Here is a 21,722-nt window from a genome sequence, read left to right on the forward strand (position 1 = left end):
AGGACCCTTGCCATTGGCATTTTCTAGAAGCCCCCCATGTGCATCTCATGTGTAACCTAGAGTGGGGTGGGAGCATAGTACTGTTAATATACAAGTACTGGTATAGACAATTTGATTTGGTAAGAGCATGGAGAAGTTCTCTTAATTCTTTTATTTGATCAGCTCAAAGGGAGGAAGAGGAAACAGTGGTGAGGATTTCAGAAAAGGATGTGACTTAGTTTCCTTATAGAGTGTGAAAATGATTGAACCAGAGATATTTACGTATCTGTAGATACAACCTGGCCACATTTGAGATTCTGAAGTTTGTGGTCATAACATTTAAATGTAACATACCGTGTTTTCTTCCAGTTCAGAATAAGTGCAAAATAGGCAGAGAGTTGATTTTTCGGGGTTTGGGTTCTTAATTCAGACAGTCTCTGGTCAGAATTTAAAAATGAGCACAGCTCTTTATTTTCCTGCAGAACAGAGGTCTTTCCCAGTGTACTATATGTGAACACTGTGTACATGGTTGGAATCTAAGTAGTAAGATTATTCACAGAGATGTGATAAAATATAGCTATAAATCTCACCTCCCTTAAATAAGGGGTATTGGGTGCCCTTTGTTCATTAAGGAATAAGGTATGCTTTGATTTATTTTCTGGGATGCTAATAACTTGGTTTAGATCTCTATGCATTCAATTCCACTTTGAGTATTCAATGTATTACTTATATGTGCTGTTTTTCCTCTAGAAAGCTACATCCGTATTGGAATTTTACCGAGAACTTGGATTGCCGCCAAAACAGACAGTTAAAATCTTTAATATAACAGATAATGCTGCAATTAAACCAGGTAATTTCAGGTCAGGGAGAGGAGGGAGGTAAAAATACCCAAATATGCTATTTGTTTAATGTCAGCCCTTTCAGTAAAGCTACATCTAAAATGCGAAGTCTCACTTACTTTTAAATACAAAACTGTATCTGATTTAATCACTAGGAACAAATAAGCCGTTTTGTTTTTTTTTAAGTGGAAAAACCTGTAGAGAACTGTTTGCTTTCCGTGAGAGAGGGAGGAACACTTTTGTTTTTAATGTAGAGAGAGTTTAACATTTGAAAAAGCCACCTCAAAGAAATACAGTAACTTTTGAAATTCAAAGATCATTGGTCATAGGCTGGCGTTCATGAAAAATAGCCAGGCTCTTGCTTAGATAGAAGAACTGGAGAAAATATAACAACAGAAGGGACTGACCATAGCACCTCAGTGTAAAGATTCTTACTTAAAAATTCCAAGATATTTTGCCTAATCCATGAAATGTCAAAAAGTAAAGATTTGGCATATGATTATATTGGCTCATATGGTTAGCAAAATACAGCATTTTGATGTCTGAACTTCAGAAAAGCTCCCTGATCTCTGAACTTGAGTTCTGACAAGAAGACAGTAGAATGCTGTTTTAAGATTTGGTATTTAATATCTGAACTAAACTGCTTTAAGTAAAATACAGTTGCAACGGGCTTTTATTGGTGTGACATGGTCAGCCTTGATATAAGGTAGAATTAAAAGTATTCTTTGAAGTTAAAATTTTGCAATTTTAAGACAAGGTAAATGGAATTAAATATAAAAATTAATAGAGGTACTTGGGTCATTGTGTATTAGAATGGTTTATAATGGAACTACTTTAAATATAAAGGGATAGTTCTAAAATATTTGTTGTATAGACAGTTCCGAAGCACTTTTTAATATTCTCTTTGGTATTAACACATCTAACTTTCTTAAACTCTATGTTTATGATAAAGATAAAATTAAGCCCACATTAACTTTTGCTGTAGCTCAAATCATATAAAATCGTTTTTTGGCGTCCAAAATGGTCAAAAATCAGCAGTTCAACCTCATAAAAGGTCACTTTTAATTTCTTTTTAAAAAATTAATACTATTTTCATTGACATCATAATTATATACATTTATGGGGTGCAGTGTGATGTTTTGATAATACGTAGACAGTGTGGAATGATTAAATCTGTTTTCTTCATTCAACATTTTTCTCTGCCTATATAAATCCAGGTTGGGTTGTAACTTAAAGGAGGTCCCCCCCAAAATCCTACAGCACTTTGCTGCTTGTATTAAATAAACTATAACTATAATCAACTTTCAGTCACATTCTCTACTACAGTGGTTTCTGCCATTTAAAAAAGTGTATCTTACTTGATGATGTTAATGTTTATTCTTTACCAAGATAATAAATGTCTTGCTGTCAGGGGCCGTGTCTTACATTCTTGAATTTCTAGCTGCACATATTTGTAAGTGCCCTGTAAATGTTTGCTAATTAATTGCCAAATAGTTCTCGTAAATGTTAGTTTCAAGTTTATGTAAACAATATTATGAAGGGCTTTGATTCATCACAAAATTTTAAAACTTTTTAAATAACATTTCCGAAGTACATTTAAAGTAAGACTTTATTTACATACAACTGGTTTTGTAAACATTTCTATATAAAATTAAGAGTATCTATAAAGGCAATTTTTTGCTATTCTAAATATCTAAGCATGAACTGGAGAACTGTGTTTTATTGATACAATGAGGAGTTCACCCAAAATCTGATACGTAGAGGCTTTATATAGATGTCATACATACTCACCATGTGAGGGACTTGGGTTCAAGTAATTGTTTCCTGTTTGTCCAGTGGGTACAAGGTATTTAATGAAGCCCCAACAATTTTTAGTTATTCTTGTTTTTGTTTTCCCAATGTGAAAACAAGAAATATATCTTAATTTAATATACAGTTATTCACTAAAACAACCAAGAATCATCAAATTTATGTGTTTGACAGCAAGAACACTGGTTGTCATGGGAATCACTCATTTCAAACAGCACCACTTTTGGTCTCTGTGAAGTCAGTCAAAAGACATGTTTGTTGAATAATTTCATTGTTTGGATGTTTCTAATTGCAGAAGAGAATCTTTTACCATTTTGAAATCAGATAGCTCGAAGCCTTCCTGGATATAGTTTATGTTGCATAAAGTTGTTTCTGTGCTGTCAAATTTCATACTGATTTTTCATTTTCTTTTCATAAAGGCACTCCTCTTTATGCTGCTCACTTTCGTCCAGGACAGTATGTGGATGTCACAGCGAAAACGTAGGTCCTCATAGCAAGTTCTCTTTTCCTTTTGTTTTCATCTATTAAAAGAGAGCAGAGTAAGTGAAAGAAGTGCAGTCTTTCAAGTCAGTGAATAAAGGATAAATATGTTTCTCATTCTGAATTCAAATCTTTAATGCTACCTACGATACTGGTTTTTAAATTGTGCCAAATTAATTGTATATAAACTGTTCATATCAGGTTATAGCTTTTTATTTATTTATTTTTTTATTATACTTTAAGTTCTAGGGTACATGTGCACAACATGCAGGTTTGATACATAGGTATACATGTGCCATGTTGGTTTGCTGCACCCACCAACTCATCATTTACATTAGGTGTTTCTCCTAATGCTATCCCTCCCCCAACCCCCCACCCCTAACAGGGTGTGGTGTGTGATGTTCCCCGCCCTGTATCCAAGTGTTCTCATTGTTCAGTTCCCACCTATGAGTGAGAACATGCGGTGTTTGGTTTTCTGTCCTTGTGATAGTTTGCTGAGAATGATGGTTTCCAGCTTCCATGTCCCTGCAAAGGACATGAACTCATCCTTTTTTATGGCTGCTGCATAGTATTCCATGCTGTATATGTACCACATTTTCTTAATGCAGTCTATCATTGATGGAAATTTGGGTTGGTTGCACATCTTTGCTATTGTGAATAGTGCCGCAGTAAGCATATGTGTGCATGTATCTTTATAGTAGCATCATTTATAATCCTTTGGATATATATCCAGAAATGGGATTGCTGGGTCAAATGGTATTTCTAGTTCTAGATCCTTGAGGAATCACCACACTGTCTTCTACAATGGTTGAACTAGTTTACACTCCTACCAATAGTGTAAAAGTGTTCCCATTTCTCCACATCCTCTCCAGCATCTGTCAGCATCCTGACTTTTTAATGATCGCCATTCTAACTGGTGCGAGATGGTATCTCATTGTGGTTTTGATTTGCATTTCTCTGATGACCAGTGATGATGAGCATTTTTTCATGTGTCTGTTGGCTGCATAAATGTCTTCTTTTGAGAAGTGTCTGTTCATATCCTTTGCCCACTTTTTGATGGGGTTGTGTTTCTCTTGTAAATTTATTTGAGTTCTTTGTAGATTCTGGATATTAGCCCTTTGTCAGATGGGTAGATTGCAAAAATTTTCTCCCATTCTGTAGGTTGCGTGTTCACTCTGATGGTAGTTTCTTTTGCCATGCCGAAGCTCTTTAATTAGATCCCATTTGTCTCTTTTGGCTTTTGTTGCTTAGTCATGAAGTCCTTGCCCATGCCTATGTCCTGAATGGTATCGCCTAGGTTTTCTTCTAGGATTTTTATGGTTTTAGGTCCAACATTTAAGTCTTTAATCCATCTTGAATTAATTTTTGTATAAAGTGTAAGGAAGGGATCCAGTTTCAGCTTTCTACATATGGCTAGCCAGTTTTCGCAGCACCATTTATTAAATAGGGAATCCTTTCCCCATTTCTTGTTTTTGTCAGGTTTGTCAAAGATCAAATGTTTGTTTCTTCAACATAAATGATAATTTCATTTCTTTTGATGCCTCAGTTTTCTCCTTTTTGTTGCGTGATAATTCTGCAGGGATTATTCTGACTAGGAACCCTCTGAAAAATATGCCATTGTTTACAGGTGCTCTGGGATAAGTTTGTAATCACACAGACTGAACCAGAGCACCTTTTATCAAAAGAAACTGGACAAGAGCTAATACCACTTTCCTTCACACAGTTAAGATGCAGTCTTCCTAGTTTCAAATATAGGCCATTGCAAAAGCTACTGGCTGCTTTAATAACCTTCATTTTGCTATTTAGAAATGAAATGTGGGATAGATTGGTAGCAAGGTGAGTCTTCTTTTTAGAGAGATTGTAAACCTGTCCTCCTTTTTTTTTCCTGCTTCCTGATTATCATGAACTTGTTCCTAGTTACAAGAACCCCTGAAATCGCTGTTTCCTTGGTAACTCTGTTTGCTTTCCTTTGGCAAGAACTCAAAATATTAGAGCTTTAAAAGCTTTGATTTGGTTACTTAGAGAAATATCTGTGTTGTAAATCAGATTATTTTGCTTGTTAATTTTTGAATTATTGCATATAAAATGCCACATAGTACTTTTGTTAATTTATACATGGTTAATGTTGTGTGAATTCCATTACGTATTTTATACAATATATGGAATATTCTAAGAAACCATGCAAAGTCAGAGGCCTTTGTTAACATTTGCCTTGTGGCTGGACTTGTGACTAACTTGGATTAGAGCCTGGCTTTTCAAATGCCTATCTTCAGTAAATGCTTTCATCTCATATGCTTCTGTTTGGTTTCCTTGGCTTCTTTAAAGTGATTTTTAAAACTTTAGCTGCCTTCTTGTAAGCATAAAGTAAAAGAGGAAAACTTTATTTTTGTTTTTCATAAGATCATTTTCGTAGAAAACAAGATTGTGTATAGCCATGCACCAGCTTCAGGATTAAATAGCTTATAAGAGTTGGGGGAATAACCAGCCCTGGAATTTAAAGTAGGGACAGTCAGCTCTGGAGAAGTGAGGACCTCCATTTGAGAAGATCACCACTATTATATGGGCTACAGTACAAAAAAGTTTAACTTTTACTGTATTAACAGTGGGGCAGGGTTTTCCTCGCATGGGTGTGTGCATACCTTCATGAGGTGTTTATTACTTACATGAGAATGAATTGGACTTTATTTGACCTTTTGCTTAATGTTACCAATAACTATAGCTCTTGTAGCTGACATGTTGTTATTGCTGTAAGGTGCTTTTAATTTTAAATGCTTGTAAATTTATAGGATTCGTTGTCCTTCTCATCTGAAACTGTTTTGAATTTCCTTTGAGTGCAGCGTTGTATTCCCAGCTGCATACAGCCCTAGTTGCTGTTGCCTCTTCTCTCTTCTCTCTGCCACTGACTTCCCGGTGTTATATGTGTGTACATGTACACATGCATGTGCATGCATTTGCTTAACTTTTTTTTTCCTTTTTAAACTCCTCTATCTTCTTTCTTTAATGCATTTTGGAACTTTTGAGCACTATCTTCTGGATATTAATCCTGTTACAAGTGTGAACACTAGGGGAAAATCTGTGCAGTGCCATGGTTAAGGGAGTGATGAAAGGACATGGATTTATAGGCTGGAGCAGTGGTTCTGATGCTTGAGTGGGCTTTATAATCTCCTGGAGGTTTAGTTGAGCACAGATTGATGGACCCTACCCATGGAGCTTCTGATTCTGTAGGTCTGGGGTTAATACCTGAGAATTTGCATTTCTACCAAGTTTCCAGGTGATGTAGATGCTGCTGGTCCAGGAACACACATTGAGAACCACTGGACTAGAAAATAGAAGCTCATCAGTTAAACCACTTTTCCTCCTCACTCCTCTACCTAGCACAGAATTCAGAATGCCTTTCTTTCCTTAATTCTGCTTGAATTATAACATATAAAAATCTGTTTAAAAGCAAGCTAGTTTAATGTAATTAAAATAACATTGCCAATAAAAGTGGGCCTGTTTATTACATTTTAGTTAGCATAAAACTGAAAACTAGTCTGTTTAGTAATTAGCTTCATTACCTTTTCATTAGAAAAGAGAAAAATCTCAATCCCTAATTTTTTAATGTTTCTCATGTTGTAATAATTAATTATATTTTAATTACTAATCTTCACTTATATTTTTAGTACTAGATTTCAATGTTTTTTACCTTATACCTTCAACTTTAATTGCTGAGTTAAATGTACTTTAGAAATAAACGAAGAAAATTTTTTAAAGGAACAAACACTATCTACATTTCAAGAAAATAGTGTTAGTAGAATCTGTCTACCTCAGGAATGAAATTGTCTGCAGACAGTTTTCTAAAAAGTGGCCAGTAACCAACAGTAACAGCTTCTTGAAGATATACTTACAATTTTTAAGTGTTCCTTTTAAAATAAAATTGCATTAGGAAACTTGCTTACTTGAAAGAAACATTGTGTTTACCTGTACTGATGTTGGTTATAATTCTCTAGATAAATAGGTAAATTTACCAGTGTCACATTAGGGTGTGAGGTGAATATATAATTTACCAGAATTCATTTTAATTTTTACTTTTAATACCAGAAGTAGTTCTTCATCAAAAGGATGGTAGAAGACAAATTTATTTAGATTGTATGAGGAAGATTTTTATATCTAATAAATAAAACTGCCTAGTAGAACATTTTTACATAGTTTTATTATACTATCAATATATAATGAAGCCCAGTCTTTGAAATATGGCAGTTTATGTAATTCATTCCAAATAAAATCTTTAAAAGAGCATGTATCATGATGACTTTTCTCCCTGCCCCTACCCTGGGTACATTTTTAAAGTTTATGTTCTTGTTCTATAGTAGCAATTATATTCCATTGTAACTTTTAATAGATGATGGTTTAGAGTCTAACATTTTCCCATTCTTTCAGTCTCAATTTTGAAGAGGGAACAAGTATAGATAATGTATAGATAGTGAGTAAGCTGAGGTATAACTGTTAATGCTACCCTCAGCATAGGATGTTTAGCCCATTTTTTTTCTGTTGAATTCTAGTGGTGCTTATTATAACTTGTAAAAAAAAAAAAAAGGAGAAATGAGAGAAGAATGAAACAAAGAACAAGTAAAAAGAAAACTAAAGATGCATTCTGCTGTGTTTAGGGAGCAGTGTTAGTATCTGCCTGAAAGGACTTAAAGGACAGAGATGGTAGTGATGTAGTCATAACAGCATGGAGAGACACTTCCTGCTAGGTGTCTTATTGATCTTTGAATTCATTACAGTGCATACCTGAAGTAATTTTTCTTCTGGTTATCTGTAATTATTTACTTAAAATTTGAAGTCAGAAGACTTCAGGTACTTAAAATACCTTTTTCTTTCTGAAAGGATAATTTAAAAATCTTGTCTACAAGTCTGGGCTGATTAAAACAACTCATATTTTCAGGAATAATCTTACTACTTTAAAGTTGTCAGTGCCCTTTTAAATTCTTATTACCTTTTGGTCTCAAAACAGAAAAATAACTACTTGATAATGTTATCATTAGTAATAAATTTTGTTTTTTTTTTTTTTTTTTTCTTGAGACAGAGTCTTGTTCTGTTGCCCAGGCTGGAGTGCAGTGGCGTGATCTCGGCTCACTGCAAGCTCCGCCTCCCGGGTTCACGCCATTCTCCTGCCTCAGCCTCCCGAGGAACTGGGACTACAGGCGCCCGCCACCACCCCTGGCTAATTTTTTGTATTTTTAGTAGAGATGGAGTTTCACTGTTTTAGACAGGATGGTCTCGATCTCCTGACCTCGTGATCCGCTTGCCTCAGCCTCCCAGAGTGCTGGGATTACAGGTGTGAGCCACCGCACCTGGCCAGTAATAAAAATTAAGGGGATTGGGGTGGAGGAGATTAGATATTGGAGCACCTTGGCACATTTACTGAGATTCGGTTAGTTTGGATTCTTTCATTCAAATACCAAAATGTGTAAAGAAGTATGTTGGCCTATCAAAGTCTTAAAAGTGTTTAAACTGTCAACATGGGTTCTTAAAAGAGTAAGGACTTTATGGGCTCTATACCTAGCCCAGTACACTGAGTGAAGAGTGTCTACACACTGTCAGAAACTCTGCCCACAAACTCATTGTTCCAACTGGTAGATGTTGGTTGTAAACTGTGGAAGGAGAAAGCAAGGTATGTGCTGCCTTCAGGATACAGTTGCTGTGCTGTCCTGTATATTTTCAATTTTATTTCATTTTTAACAAGTATGTACAAGTTATTCAAAGCAGTATGTTTTTAATGTATTAGTGAAACAATTTTCAAGATGAGTGATTAAACTATAGAGAGAAATAATCTTTGTAAAAATTAATCCCTCTTAAATCAGTCAGAATGAATGTGTGGTTGGAGAGTGGTGTGTTGGGGTTTTATTTAGTTGTTTTGTTGGGTTAAAAATTTTATTAGTGGTCACCTATAATTGCCTCCCTATTTACAAAGCAGCACATTTTTACTCGAGCTCAGCAAAATTAAGGCCTAATAAGAGGCAATCTAGGGTGGTGGCTAAAAGCGTGGGCCATTCAGTAGCTCTGTGACCTAGATAACTTTCTTAATCTCTTTGCTGCTTCATTTTTAACACAAGAATAATTGTAAATGTACTTCATAGCCATATTACAAAGATTGAATGACAGTGCATAGAAAGCTCTTAGATCAAGGCCTGGCACATAATAAGTAAATGCCCAGAAGTATTAGCTACTATCACTATTATTAATGTTGCTGCTTTGTAATTTGTTTCAATTTTTAAAAGAAAGATCTGTGTTTTCCTGAATAGAAAATATCTTTCGAAATGAATAGAAAACATGACATTATTAGGAATTCAGTTCTTGTGTTTTCTAATACATTAAATTTTGCCTTACTTTATATTTTATGTAACGAAGTAGTAGCTTTACAAAACACGCTAGGTAATTTTAAGATCACATATTATCCGTTGTATCTGGAATTTACAGAGTAATGAGGATGCCCTTGAAATGGCTTCATGCCATTTCTCTGATTTGCTGGAATATTTTAATATTTTTCTTTTTTTAGACGGAGTCTCACCCTGTCGCCCAGGCTGGAGTGCAGTGTCTGGATCTCAGCTCACTGCAAGCTCTGCCTCCCGGGTTCACGCCATTCTCCCGCCTCAGCCTCCCGAGTAGCTGGGACTACAGGCGCCCGCCACCTCGCCCGGCTAGTGTTTTTGTATTTTTTAGTAGAGACGGGGTTTCACCATGTTAGCCAGGATGGTCTCGATCTCCTGACCTTGTGATCCGCCCGTCTCATCCTCCCAAAGTGCTGGGATTACAGGCTTGAGCCACCGCGCCCAGCAATGTTTTTCTTCTGATCTGTTTCTTGAGAGGCACTATGACCTGCGTTGAAAGCGTGGCTGGATGCTTCCATTTACCAGCAATTTGATTTTGGACAAGTGGCTTAACTTGTGGGGATTTTGATTTTGTTGTCTTTAACCTGAGGGTCTGAGGCTAAATGGTTTCTAAGGTTTCTTTCAATTCTAAAAATCTGTTTCCAAAAAATAATTCCTCAGTTTTCTAAGTGGCATAACTCACCCTTATCTGTACTGATAAAGAAGTAATACACGACAGCAGATTCATAGCTCATGACAATATGGCTTTCTAATCTGTTGAAGAACATTATATGGCTGAAGACCTTCAGAAAATATATGTCCTTTCATGATATTGTAGAATTGTTTATTTGTGTTTTCTTTTAGGAGAAGAACAAAGATGCGCAGAACAGCAAATGTGGTGTTCTGGGTTTATTTAGTGCAGTTGGGAAATTGAAGGAATCACTGCACATTTGGCTGTTTGTACTATTAAATGAGCTAGATTTGATGTCAGAAAAGCCATAAGCAGTGCACTCCTCTCACTCTTGTTGATAAAAATGTTTCCAGATATTGATGGGAGGTTTATGGTTTTTAGACAGGAATCATATACCTGCGTTTCAGGTTATGCTGTCACAAATTTGTCCTAAAGAGTTACAGCTGTACCGATATTCCATGCCACTTTCTAACTATGTGTGAATGGAACACAAAGCAACTGGAACTGACTTGTGGGCTCAGCAGCTGTTCATCACTAATCAAGTAGGTTTAGACAGCAACACTGAATTGGGTAGAAATTGACTCCCACACTTTACAGGGATCTTCAGTAAAGATGCTATGTGGAAATGCAAGTAAGTAGGAAACATCTGGGGGAATTTATTGAAATGAGGAGAAGCTATAGTAAAAGATTAATATGTTTGTGCCATATTAGTTCATCATGAATTAAAAGCTAATCCTGAGGGAGATTGTCAACTAGCTAATAAGCCTTTTATATACATGTAATATATTTTGGCAAAAATTGTTTTTTTGTTTATTGGAATTTTTTGTTTGTTTTAAAACTAAGAACATTTGGATCGTTTGAATCTAAAGCATAGTAAAGTATTATATCCTACCAGAATTTCTTTTGATGTTGATTTAGACATTTTGCTTTTATATTCAGTAATACTGTATCACAGTTAAAAGATTTCATCTGATCTGTGTTAGTGGTTCATTTCAGCTCAGTCTTGATTTTAGCTAGAAACGCAGGTGAATCTCCATTTTCCTGTGAATCTCCATTTTACCATAACAGAGAAGCTGATTTTTAAACCAGTAATTTCTTCACCTTCCCACCCCCACTTCTATTTATTAAATTTTAAAAATGTAGCCTGATTTTGGTGTATTCTTAAAGAAGTGTCCTTTTTCCATTTGTTACACAGTTACTGGTGTTTTGAGTGATATATGTACAAGTCACTTAAACATCTTACAGCATAAAGAGAGAAAGTTAAAAATTAATTTCGAGGGCATACTAGTAGACCTTGCCTGACTGTGCTCATGGCCAGGCAGGGGGGACAGTGTATGCAAGAACAATTTGGAGTTCCTGCCAGCTCTAACCAGCTTCATCAGTGGCTGGATAAATTGCAGGACTCTAAACATTTCCCTGAAGAAAAAAAGAAAACTTAATTTGGAAATGGTTCTAATTGAAAAATCTCTCCTTAGAGGATGGATTTTGATTTTTAAAAAATAAAAATCAGATATTTGGGGCTGAGCATAGTGGCTTACACCTGTAATCTCAGCACTTTGGGAAGCCAGAGTGGACAGATCACTCGAGGCCAGGAGTTTGAGACCAGCCTGACCAACATAGCGAAACTTCGTCTCTACTAAAAAGACAAAAAATTGGCCGTGGTGGCAGGTGCTGCTTGGGAGGTTGAGACATGAGAATTGCTTGAACCTGGGAGGCGGGGGTTGCAGTGAGCCGAGATCACACCACTGTACTCCAGCCTGGTAAACAGAGCGAGAGTCTGTCTCAAAAAAAAAAATCGAGTATTTTACAGGTGATGCAACTTGATAATAAATACTTGGTTGTTTTTTCATGACAATAGTGGAAAGATGGACAACATAGTATAAAGGGTATTTGAGGCAGAGGGAACAAAATGAACAAAGGCATGAAAGAGTGGCTTATTTAGGGACTTATGGAGTAATCTGCTATGACTAAGATTTTTCAGTGTTTGGAAGTCAGGTTGGATCCAGTTATAAAAAGCCTTATATATTCTAAGCTAAAAATAGTACTGGGGAACCATCTAAGTTTGTTTGCTTGTTTTTGTTTCTTAAAGCAGAGTACAAATTTATTTGCTTAGATTACCACCTTGGGAATTTTGCTCTGGTGGCTGTGAAGGATAACTTGAAGGAAGAGGAATGTTTGTTTTGTATTGAAACACTGTAAGTCAATAGCTGAGGTACTTCCAATTGGATGTGGTTGGTACATCTGTAGATGGGATCGTAGCAGAATTCTTGCCAGAGTGCAAGGTTGTGGAGCTCCCGCTTATTACTAATAGCTTCAGGGGTCAACAAATTTTTTCTCAAAGAATGGGAAGTAAATATCTTAGGTTTGCAGACATTATGTTCTCTCTTGCCCGTGAGAGAACTAACTTATTCTGCCATTGCAGCTCTAAATTAGAGATAGGCAATACGTAAATTAGTGTGCATGACTCTATCCCAATAAAACTTTATTTATGAAAACATACAGCCAGCACAGGCCAGTTTGCCAATCCCTCTTTTTAAACCTTAGTGAGAAGAGAATCAGAGGCAGCAAGAGAAACGAAATTTCTCAAAGAATATTATGGAAGCAGGAAAATAGGGAAGAAATGATGACAATGGAAAGGGATGGGACGTTAAGGGGTAGAGAAAAACCCTGTGGAGAGAGTCTATTTTAAAAGAGCCTGTGGAAATCTAAACACTGATGTTAAGAAATTACTAAATTTTTTAGGTCATGATAATGGTATTGTGGTTTTGTTCTTTAAAAGTATTCTTATCTTTTAGAGATTTGTACTGAAATATTTGTGAATGAAATGATAGGGTATCTGGAGTTTGCCTCACAATAATCTATTGGAGTTGTCAGGAGAGAGAAACAGATGAAAAAAAAAAATAGGCCTTGAGTCAATAACTGTTTGACACTGGGTGATGGATACATAGGGATTTATTGAGTTAATCTCTCTGCTCCTGAATATTCCTTAAAACTTCCAAAATAAAAAGCTGTTTTAGTAAGACTTGGATTTGGGATTTGGGGATTAACCTCAGAGTGAATTCCAAAGAGTAATTGGAGAGAAAGATGGATTGCAGAGAGTGAATGGTAGATGAGAGAAGGAGAAGCAGTTTGTGTTCCAGTGAAGAGGAGGAGGGATATGAAAGGAAAAGAAGGTAGGAGAATCCAGTGGCTTCTCAAGGGAAAGACTCAGGGGATGGGAATTTTAGAGGAAGTTCTCAGAGAACACAGAATGGATGGGTTTAAAAGCAGGTATATGGTCACTGTTTACCTTATGGACATTTCATTTTATCCCCATAGACAAGTATATCTAGAATCATGCAAGGAAAGGCAGTTTCCCACAAAGTAAAGAAATACATGACAGATTTATATTAAAACCTGTGTGTCTGCTGGTAGACGTTTGGGCATTTGTCACAGTATAGCAAGGGAATGCAATTTTCATAGTAAGAATCTCTATAGAGATTTACGGAATTCAATGGGAAACATTAAATTGTACATTCCCTTCTGCAGGATTATTAGCCATAGGTTTAAGCTTCTCCTCTTTTCTTCAAATCATTTTTTCGAACTAAAAGTCATGCCCATTATACAATAATCAGAAACTACAGGACATAAGAAAGGAGACTTAATCCCCTGTCTTCCCAGGACACAGCTATAGCCAGTAACAAATTTTACTCTGACATCTCTAGACAGGGCACTAGGGCTAAATAATACACAGTTTCTACCCTTCATGTACTGAAAGTGTACCAAGGGGAAATGGACTGAGAAGCAAGGACAATAATGTTTCCTGGATTAAATGATACATCTGAATTTCTGTGTTTTAGTATAGATACTCTAAATAAAATACATCTTTTGTGTCTTCTTAATTTTCAAATATATCTCACTAAAATTGGGATCTCTATGTTCTTTCCACTGTAAGCTTTCCTTTATTTGTTTTTTTCTGCTATCATTAATTTAAAACTACAGCAGAAAAGGGGTAAGGGATATAAAACATAAAGTATGTTGTATATTATTTTTAGTAAAATTAAGATTTTATTTTGTATGACCTTGAAAACCTTATATTTGAAATGTATCTGGCTATGCTAAGGATAGATTAATTCATTTCTTGCTTTTGTTTTATTTTTGTTCTCAAGTTGAGTGACAACTGAGAGTAATATAAATACCTGTACCTCCCATGGATCAACAGGTACACTCTGTTCTCCCTAATCTGAATTCAGCCAATAATTTGTCATGTTATTTGTGTTCTATTCTTTTGTTTAAAAGTTACTGAAGAAGTTCTCATTGTACACAGTATAACCACATGATGTATTCTAGAGCTGGATTGAAAAGCAATCTGTAATTAGCCAACAGATAATTAGCCCTTTCAGGATACCACTTTTATCTTATAATTATTTACTCGTAAAATGAGCTAAATTATCTTCGGTAGTTCACCTGGCATGTGTTCTATTGGTGCATGCCTTCACACTCTTTTTAAGTAAGAGGTCATCCGTTTAAGAACACGAAAGTACCAGTAACCTTTCTACCAAGAATGGCCAATGTAACATGTTCATTTAGATTAGTGTTGCCAGTCTCTCTCTCCTTTTTTCTTTGAAGTGTTGTTTGCCAAATGATATGGTAAGTTCAAATTACTCTTTAGGTATTTCCTTTTCATTTTTAAATTGCCAAGCACTGTACTTTTCAATTATATTCTAAAATTCAATGTTAAATGGAAACGTGTTAAATTTCTGAAGCATAATTTCAGTTAAATATTTGATTATTCTCTTCTTAGATGTCAGTCAGTTTACATAACTAAATAATGGGTTTTTATTGAATATGTGTTATGTTTTAGCTCTTTGATCAGACATACACATTATTTTGAGTTTTCACATCAAAAAAATTATATACACACTATTCACGGGCTTAATGTGAAGAATGTGGTGTAAGCTACTTTTAAATTATTCTTATAAAAGTAACTTTTGACCTATGATTTGATAGCATTTACCTGTTAAGTTGTACATATAATGCATCATTTTTTTTTAAGTTTGAGGTCTCACTATGTTAACCAGGCTGGCCTCCCCTGACCTCAAGCAGCCCTCACACCTCAGCTTCCCAAAGTGCTGGGATTACAGGTGTGTGCCACCACACCCAGCCTTATCCTTATTTTTAGAGTGGATTTTTGATGTATCGAAAACCAACTGTATTATTCATGTAGGCTTTCTTCAATCCATTGCTCTCTGATAATTGTTTGTTAAATGCATAGCAAAGTCCTTGTGGAAATAAGTTTGTTTTTATAATCTTTTTCTCTTTGTCCTCTTTGTAAATGGCCTGAACAGTACACTATATAATAATAGCTAACATTGGTGGAGTTAGGGAATACTCTGTTAAAAATATGTTGATGTTTTATCTAGTGAAAGGTGAAAAAAATCTTCATTTTAAGAGTATATAAAAGTATATCACATGCCTGGCATGGTGGCTCACACTTGTAATCCCAATACTTTGAGAAGCCCAGGTGGGAGGATCACTCAAGACTAGAAGTTCGAGACCAGCCTAAGCAACAAAGCAAGACCCCTCTATCTACCAAAAAAATTAAAAATTAGTTGAGTGTGCTGGCATGCACCTGTAGTCTCTAGTCCTAGCCACTCACAAGGCTGAGACAGGAGGATTGCTTGAGCCCAGGAGTTTAAGACTGCAGCGAGTTATCACTGTTACCACTGCACTCCAGCCTGGTTGGCAGAGTAAGACCCTCTCTTTAAAAAAAAAAAAAAAATTTTAAAGTCTAGTATGGTCTTACAATTTTTTCCAGTCTTTTCATTGTGTCCTTTGTACTGATATATTCAAATTAATTGACACATTGCAGTTGTATTTATGGGGTACAAGTTGATGTTTTAATATGTGTGTATATTGTATAATGATCAAGTTAGGATAGTTATGGTACCTGTTACTTCATGCATTTATCATTTTTTTGTGGTGAGAACATTCAAAAACCTTCCTGGCTATTTTGTAATATATAATAATTTACTGTTAACCATAGATACCCTAGTGTACCATAGAACACCAGAACTTATTCCTTCTAATTGTAGCTTGGTACCTATTAACCAACCTTTCCCCATCCTCCTCATTCCCATCCTCATCCTCTCCCCAGTCTCTGGGTAATCACTGTTAAACTCTCTATTTCTATGATAGCAACATTTTTTAGAGTCCACATGTGAGTGAGATCAATTGTTTGTCTTTCTGTGTCTGGTATATTTCACTTAATATAATGTCCTCCAGTTTCATTAACGTTGTTGCAATGGCAGGATTTTATTTTTTATGGCAGAATCATATTCCATTGTGTATGTGTGCCACATTTTCTTTATCCATTTGTCTCTTGTTGGACACTTAGATTGATTCTGTATCTTGGCTATTGTGATTGGTGCTCAATAAATATATTTCTTCAAAATGCTGATTTCATGTCCTTTGGATATCTACCCCGTAGTGGGATTGCTCAATCATATGGTCGTCATATTTTTAATGTTTTGAGGGATGCTTCCGTACTGTTTTCCGTAGTGGCTATACTAATTTATATCCCCACTAACAGTGTATGTGTTCTCTTGTCCACATTCTTACCAATGCTTCGTTTTCTTTTGTCTTTTTGACAGTAGCCATTCTAACTGGAATAAGATGGTATCTCATTGTGGTTTTGATTTGCATTTCCCTGATAATTAGTGGTTTTGAACATTTTTCATATACCTGTTGGCCATTTTTTTGTCTCCTTTTGAGAAATGTATTAAGATATTTTGCTCATTTTTTAATTGGGTTATTTGGGTTTTTTTAGTTGAGTTCCTTTGCAGTTATTTTAGTTTTTTAGTTTTTTTTTTTTTTCAGTTCTTTTAGTATGTATTTTAGATATCTCTTGTCAGATGTAGTTTGCAGATGTTTTCTCCCATTCTGTAGGTTGTCTCTTTGCTTTGTTTCTTTTGCTGTGCAAAAAACTTCTGAGTTTGATGTAATGTGTCTTTTCTTTTGCTGCCTGTGCTTTGAGGTCTCATTTAAAAATACTTGCCCAGCCCAGTATTGTGAAGCATTTCCCCTATATTTTCTTCTAGTAGTTTCATACTTTTTTTTCATTAAGTCTTTAATCCATTTTGAATTGATTTTTGCATATGGTGAGAGAGAGGGGTCTAACCTCATTACATGTGGGTATTCAAGTTTTCCAGCACCATTTATAGAAGAGACCGTCTTTCCCCAATGCGTGGTATTGCCACCTTTGTCAAAAATCAATTGACCATGATGTGTGAATTTATTTCTGGGTTCTCTGTTCTATTCTGTTGTTCTGTGTGTCTGTTTTTATGCCAGTAGCATGCTCTTTGGGCTCCTATAGCTTTGTGTAGTATGTTTTGAAGTCAAGTAGTGTGATGTCTCCAGCTTTTTTATTCTTACTCAGGATTGCTTTGGCTATTCAGTGTCTTTTGTGGTTCCATATGAATTCTAGGATTATTTTTTCTATTTCCATGAAGAGTGTCATTGGTATTTTTGATAGAGGTTGCATTAAATCTGTGGACCACTTTCTGTAGTATGGCCATTTTAGCAATTCTTCCAGTTCATGAACAGGGGATATCTTTCCATTTACCCACATCCTCTGCAGTTTCTTTCATCAATGTTTTATCATTTTCAGTGCAGAAATCTTTCACTTCCATTATTAAGTTTATTCCTGGTTATTTATTTTTTCGTAGCTATTGGAAATGGAATTGTTTTCTTGATTTTTTTTTTCAAATAGTTCACTATTAGTATATAGAAACACTACCAATTTTTATACATTAATTTTATATCCTGCAACTTTACTGAATTTATTCTAACACTTTTTTGGTGGAGTCTAGGATTTCCTATATATACCATCTGCAAATGGGACAACTTTACTTCCTCCTTTACAATTTGGATACCTTTTATTTCTTTATCTTGCCTAATTGCTCTAAGACTTCTAGCAGTGTTGACTGGAAGTGGTGAAAGTGGGCATATTTGTCTTGTTCCTGATCTTAGGGGAACAGCTGAAAGCCTAACATCAGTATGTTTGTCATATATGGCCTTTGTTGTTTCAAGCTACATACCTTCTATACCTAATATATTGAGCATTTCAGAAACAAACTTTAATAGTGCTTGAGCTTTAGTTTTGTTTGCTTTCTACCTGGATCATGGGGTGTTCTTCTAAGTTAACAGAATTTGAAAATAGAGTGATTTCATTTTAAAAGGAGATTTTAGATAGTAAGAAATTGTTACTCTCTGATTTTATTTCTCCATTTGCTTCTTCTCAACCCTGAGATGAAGATCTTTCTGATATCTTCTAAAATAAAATTTGTTCAGCATTTAGAGCACGATTTTTTTCTATTTAGTCCTCTATTATACTAGTACCTTTTACTGCCTAACACATTATCCTAAAACTTAATAGCTTAAAGTAAAAAACATTTATTATCTCAGTCTTCTGTGCTCAGCATTCCCATTAAACTTAGCTGGATGCCTCTGACTTGGGGTCTCTTCCAAGGCTGCAGTCAAGCATCAGCCAGGGCTGTAGTCATGTCAGGGTTCTAATTGGGGAGAATCTATCTTCATACCCACTAATAGGCCATTGGTGGACCTCAGCTCCTTCATTAATAGCTGGAGACATCCTTGCACCTTGTCTCTCCATAGGACAGTTTACACTAACTGTGGAAGTTGGCTTCCTTCAGAGCCTGGCAAGCAAGAGAGTACCAAGATGGAAGCTATAGTCTCTTTGTAACCAAATCTCAGAAGTGACATCTCATCACTTTTGCCGTATTTTATTTATTAGAAGCAAGGGACTAGATTCACCCAAACTCAAGGGGAGGGAATTAAGCAAGAGCATGAGTACCAGGAGGTGGTGATCTTTGGGTTCCATCTTAATGGCTGCTTGCCATATCTGTTATAAGTATTTTGAAACTTCTAGAGCTTTTCCATTTTTACTGTGTCATCTTCACAGGATTAGGATGATAAAACTCCTGTTCAGATAAAATTCCCTATGCTTAGCTTGCTGGTGTCTCACAATCTTGAATTAATCATTTTATATAGAATTAGACTCCAGGAAGGGGTGCAGACCAGGACAGAGATGAAGGAATGTTTATTTGCAGTTTTACTTGTATAGCCTTTTCTAGTTATTTAGATAAGAAGCTTTGTTAAAACTCTAACAAAGTGTACAGTTGGTACTAGAAAGTGTACAATTGGGAATAGTCTATGCTCTTTTCATTATGTAAATTCTAACGTTTGTTTTGTTCAGTATTGGTAAAGGTTTTCAAGGAGTCATGAAAAGATGGGGATTTAAAGGCCAACCTGCTACGCATGGTCAAACGAAAACCCACAGGAGACCTGGAGCTATTTCAACTGGTGTGAGTATAACTAGTGAAGCTCTTTTTAATGCTAAATATTCAACTTCTGCACATGTAGTCCTCAGTCCGTCCTTGATATGAAGTCACATAATTTTAGTCTGACACCAGGGGGCTCCAAGTACTTGTCACACTTTTATGGATCCTTGCCCCTCACTCATTTCCCGGAGCCAGACTAGAATTCGTTATATTCCACAAGGTTAGCTGAGCATCTGTAGTTTGGCTGTATATACCCTGAGTCTAAATTTAAAAGGTACTTTGTGGAAATGTTGAATTCAGTTTGTCTTTTGAATTAGTATCAGTTAGCAATTCTGAAATAATTTTCTGTGAATTGTAGGATTTAGCAGATAAGTAAATACATTGATAATGGAGCTAGGTTTCTCACTGTTGGAAAAGGGCATTAAAGTTTGAAAATGGGAAAATTAAAATGAACCCTATAGTGTTGAATTCAAACTATAAGTATGCATATACTGCTTGGTGGGGGAGGGGAATGCATGCATGCACACAAGGAAAAATGTAACATGGAGAAATAGAGGGATGTGTGTGTGTATATATGTCTTAGTTCTGTCATTGTAGTCATGTATTATGGAATATATTTGTAGAATGAATAAGAGTGATACTTAGTCTGTAATACTCAGAATCGTCTTTTAAGCCTATTGGTTACATATTAAACATATCTAATGCCATGATGAAGTTTCACCTGTTATTTTGAGAGCAGCTGATGGAAAAGTGTTTATATTCTGAGAATTCATGTGTTGTAAGAAGCTGTTCCATTTTAGTCGTAATTCAGATTTACTTCTTTAGATACAGAACTGTCATCCATTATCAGAGCCAAAATCAGAGACTGTGTGAAGCTGTTAGATTTATGTAAATCAGAGAAAACTAGGGCTAGACAAACTGAGTATTCTGATAACAAATTCTGTCCTTTAATATTTTGGTCAAGGAAAGTAACATCTAATGCAAGGAGTAGAACCATCCCAGCACCAGTGATATGGATGAAGTCCATTAGGTCAGTTAATGCAAAAGATGAGTTCAAAACAGGCCTGGCAGTCCATTTTTTTCTTTGAATGATGTGTCGGTGTGTCTGTATGCCCTTGTCCTTTTTTAATTCTTACCCAGTATTAGGTCAGTTGTTACTGAGTTTTTCTCCTAAATCTGTTTCTTAGTCTGTATTTATTTTATCAGTCTAGTCTCATTTAGAAAGGAAATTCTCTAGGAGTAAATATGTCTAAATCCATATTTAGTTCCTTACTGGGACCTAGCCGAATAGGGGAAAAATAAAACATTTTAATAATATATATTTTTAGTTTGCATTGTGGTTTGATCAGTTCTGTTTAAAATTGATAGTACTTAAAAGTGTTAACTTTAGTTTTCTCATTTAGGATATTGGCAGAGTCTGGCCTGGAACTAAAATGCCTGGAAAAATGGGAAACAGATATAGGACAGCGTATGGACTGAAAGTAAGTTTTACAAGTGGTTCTTTTTAGGAACAGCTAAATTGTCTAAATGCAAAGGCAGCAGAATATGTATTCAATCTGTGTCTATGTACCATTGTTCTAATAGGCTTTAAAATTATTGAGGAAAAGAGGATACATGGATTGTGTGTGTGTGTGTGTACACTCTAGTTGTAGTCATAGTGGCAGTAATGGTAGTGTATATTTCAAGCCATGAAAAGTGCAATCATTAAAGAGACAAAATTAGTAGTCTTCTTTTGGACCTGGAAGATTTTTACAAGATATTGTTGCATGAAAAAAATAAGTTTCAGAGCATTCACTAATTCACTATAATACTCTTTATTGAGTAAAAGATTGAACAAAAGCTCTCTACATATGTATGTTGCTGTGCCACGATATAATCACAGAAGAGTGGAAGGGTATATACCAGGTTCTTGGATTATATATCAGATATGTGTGTGTGGAAGTGGATGTAGGTAAGGAGAAGGAGAGTGGGAGACAATCAAAATAGAAGAAAACAATAGCACTACAAAAGGATTGTGATATACATCCGTTGTTATAAAAAATATTTATGTGTATTTAAGAGAAGTTGGATTCAATCTCTACCAATGAGAAATGTATCTAAGTAAAACTGAGTTATACTATGACGGATGCTATATAACTGTATTTCTGTTAAGCAACTAATGTTTATGTTTGTTTGCATATATGTTTTAAAGTGTAGAAAGTACAAAGAAGAAAATAAGCCACCCATAAGA

The 21,722-nt window shown here is 35.5% G+C and overlaps 1 protein-coding gene and 1 non-coding gene across 3 annotated transcripts in view; both read left to right on the plus strand.

Moving 5' to 3' along the window:
- The window catches only part of MRPL3 (mitochondrial ribosomal protein L3), a 40,811-nt gene that overhangs the window by 12,400 nt on the left and 6,689 nt on the right, over positions 1–21,722 (plus strand). For both annotated transcript variants that reach the window (XM_033212673.1, XM_033212674.1), the window contains exons 5-8: positions 730–829; positions 3,047–3,107; positions 19,408–19,516; positions 20,896–20,973. In XM_033212673.1, coding sequence (XP_033068564.1) covers positions 730–829; positions 3,047–3,107; positions 19,408–19,516; positions 20,896–20,973 — 348 coding nt within the window. The remainder of the gene's footprint in view (positions 1–729; positions 830–3,046; positions 3,108–19,407; positions 19,517–20,895; positions 20,974–21,722) is intronic.
- LOC117084699 lies at positions 11,429–11,565 on the plus strand. The gene has a single exon (XR_004437604.1). It is a non-coding gene; the product is annotated as a small nucleolar RNA SNORA58 (small nucleolar RNA).

Source organism: Trachypithecus francoisi, unplaced genomic scaffold (genome assembly GCF_009764315.1).
Source record: "Trachypithecus francoisi isolate TF-2019V2 unplaced genomic scaffold, Tfra_2.0 Lachesis_group0, whole genome shotgun sequence".
Lineage (NCBI taxonomy): Eukaryota > Metazoa > Chordata > Mammalia > Primates > Cercopithecidae > Trachypithecus > Trachypithecus francoisi.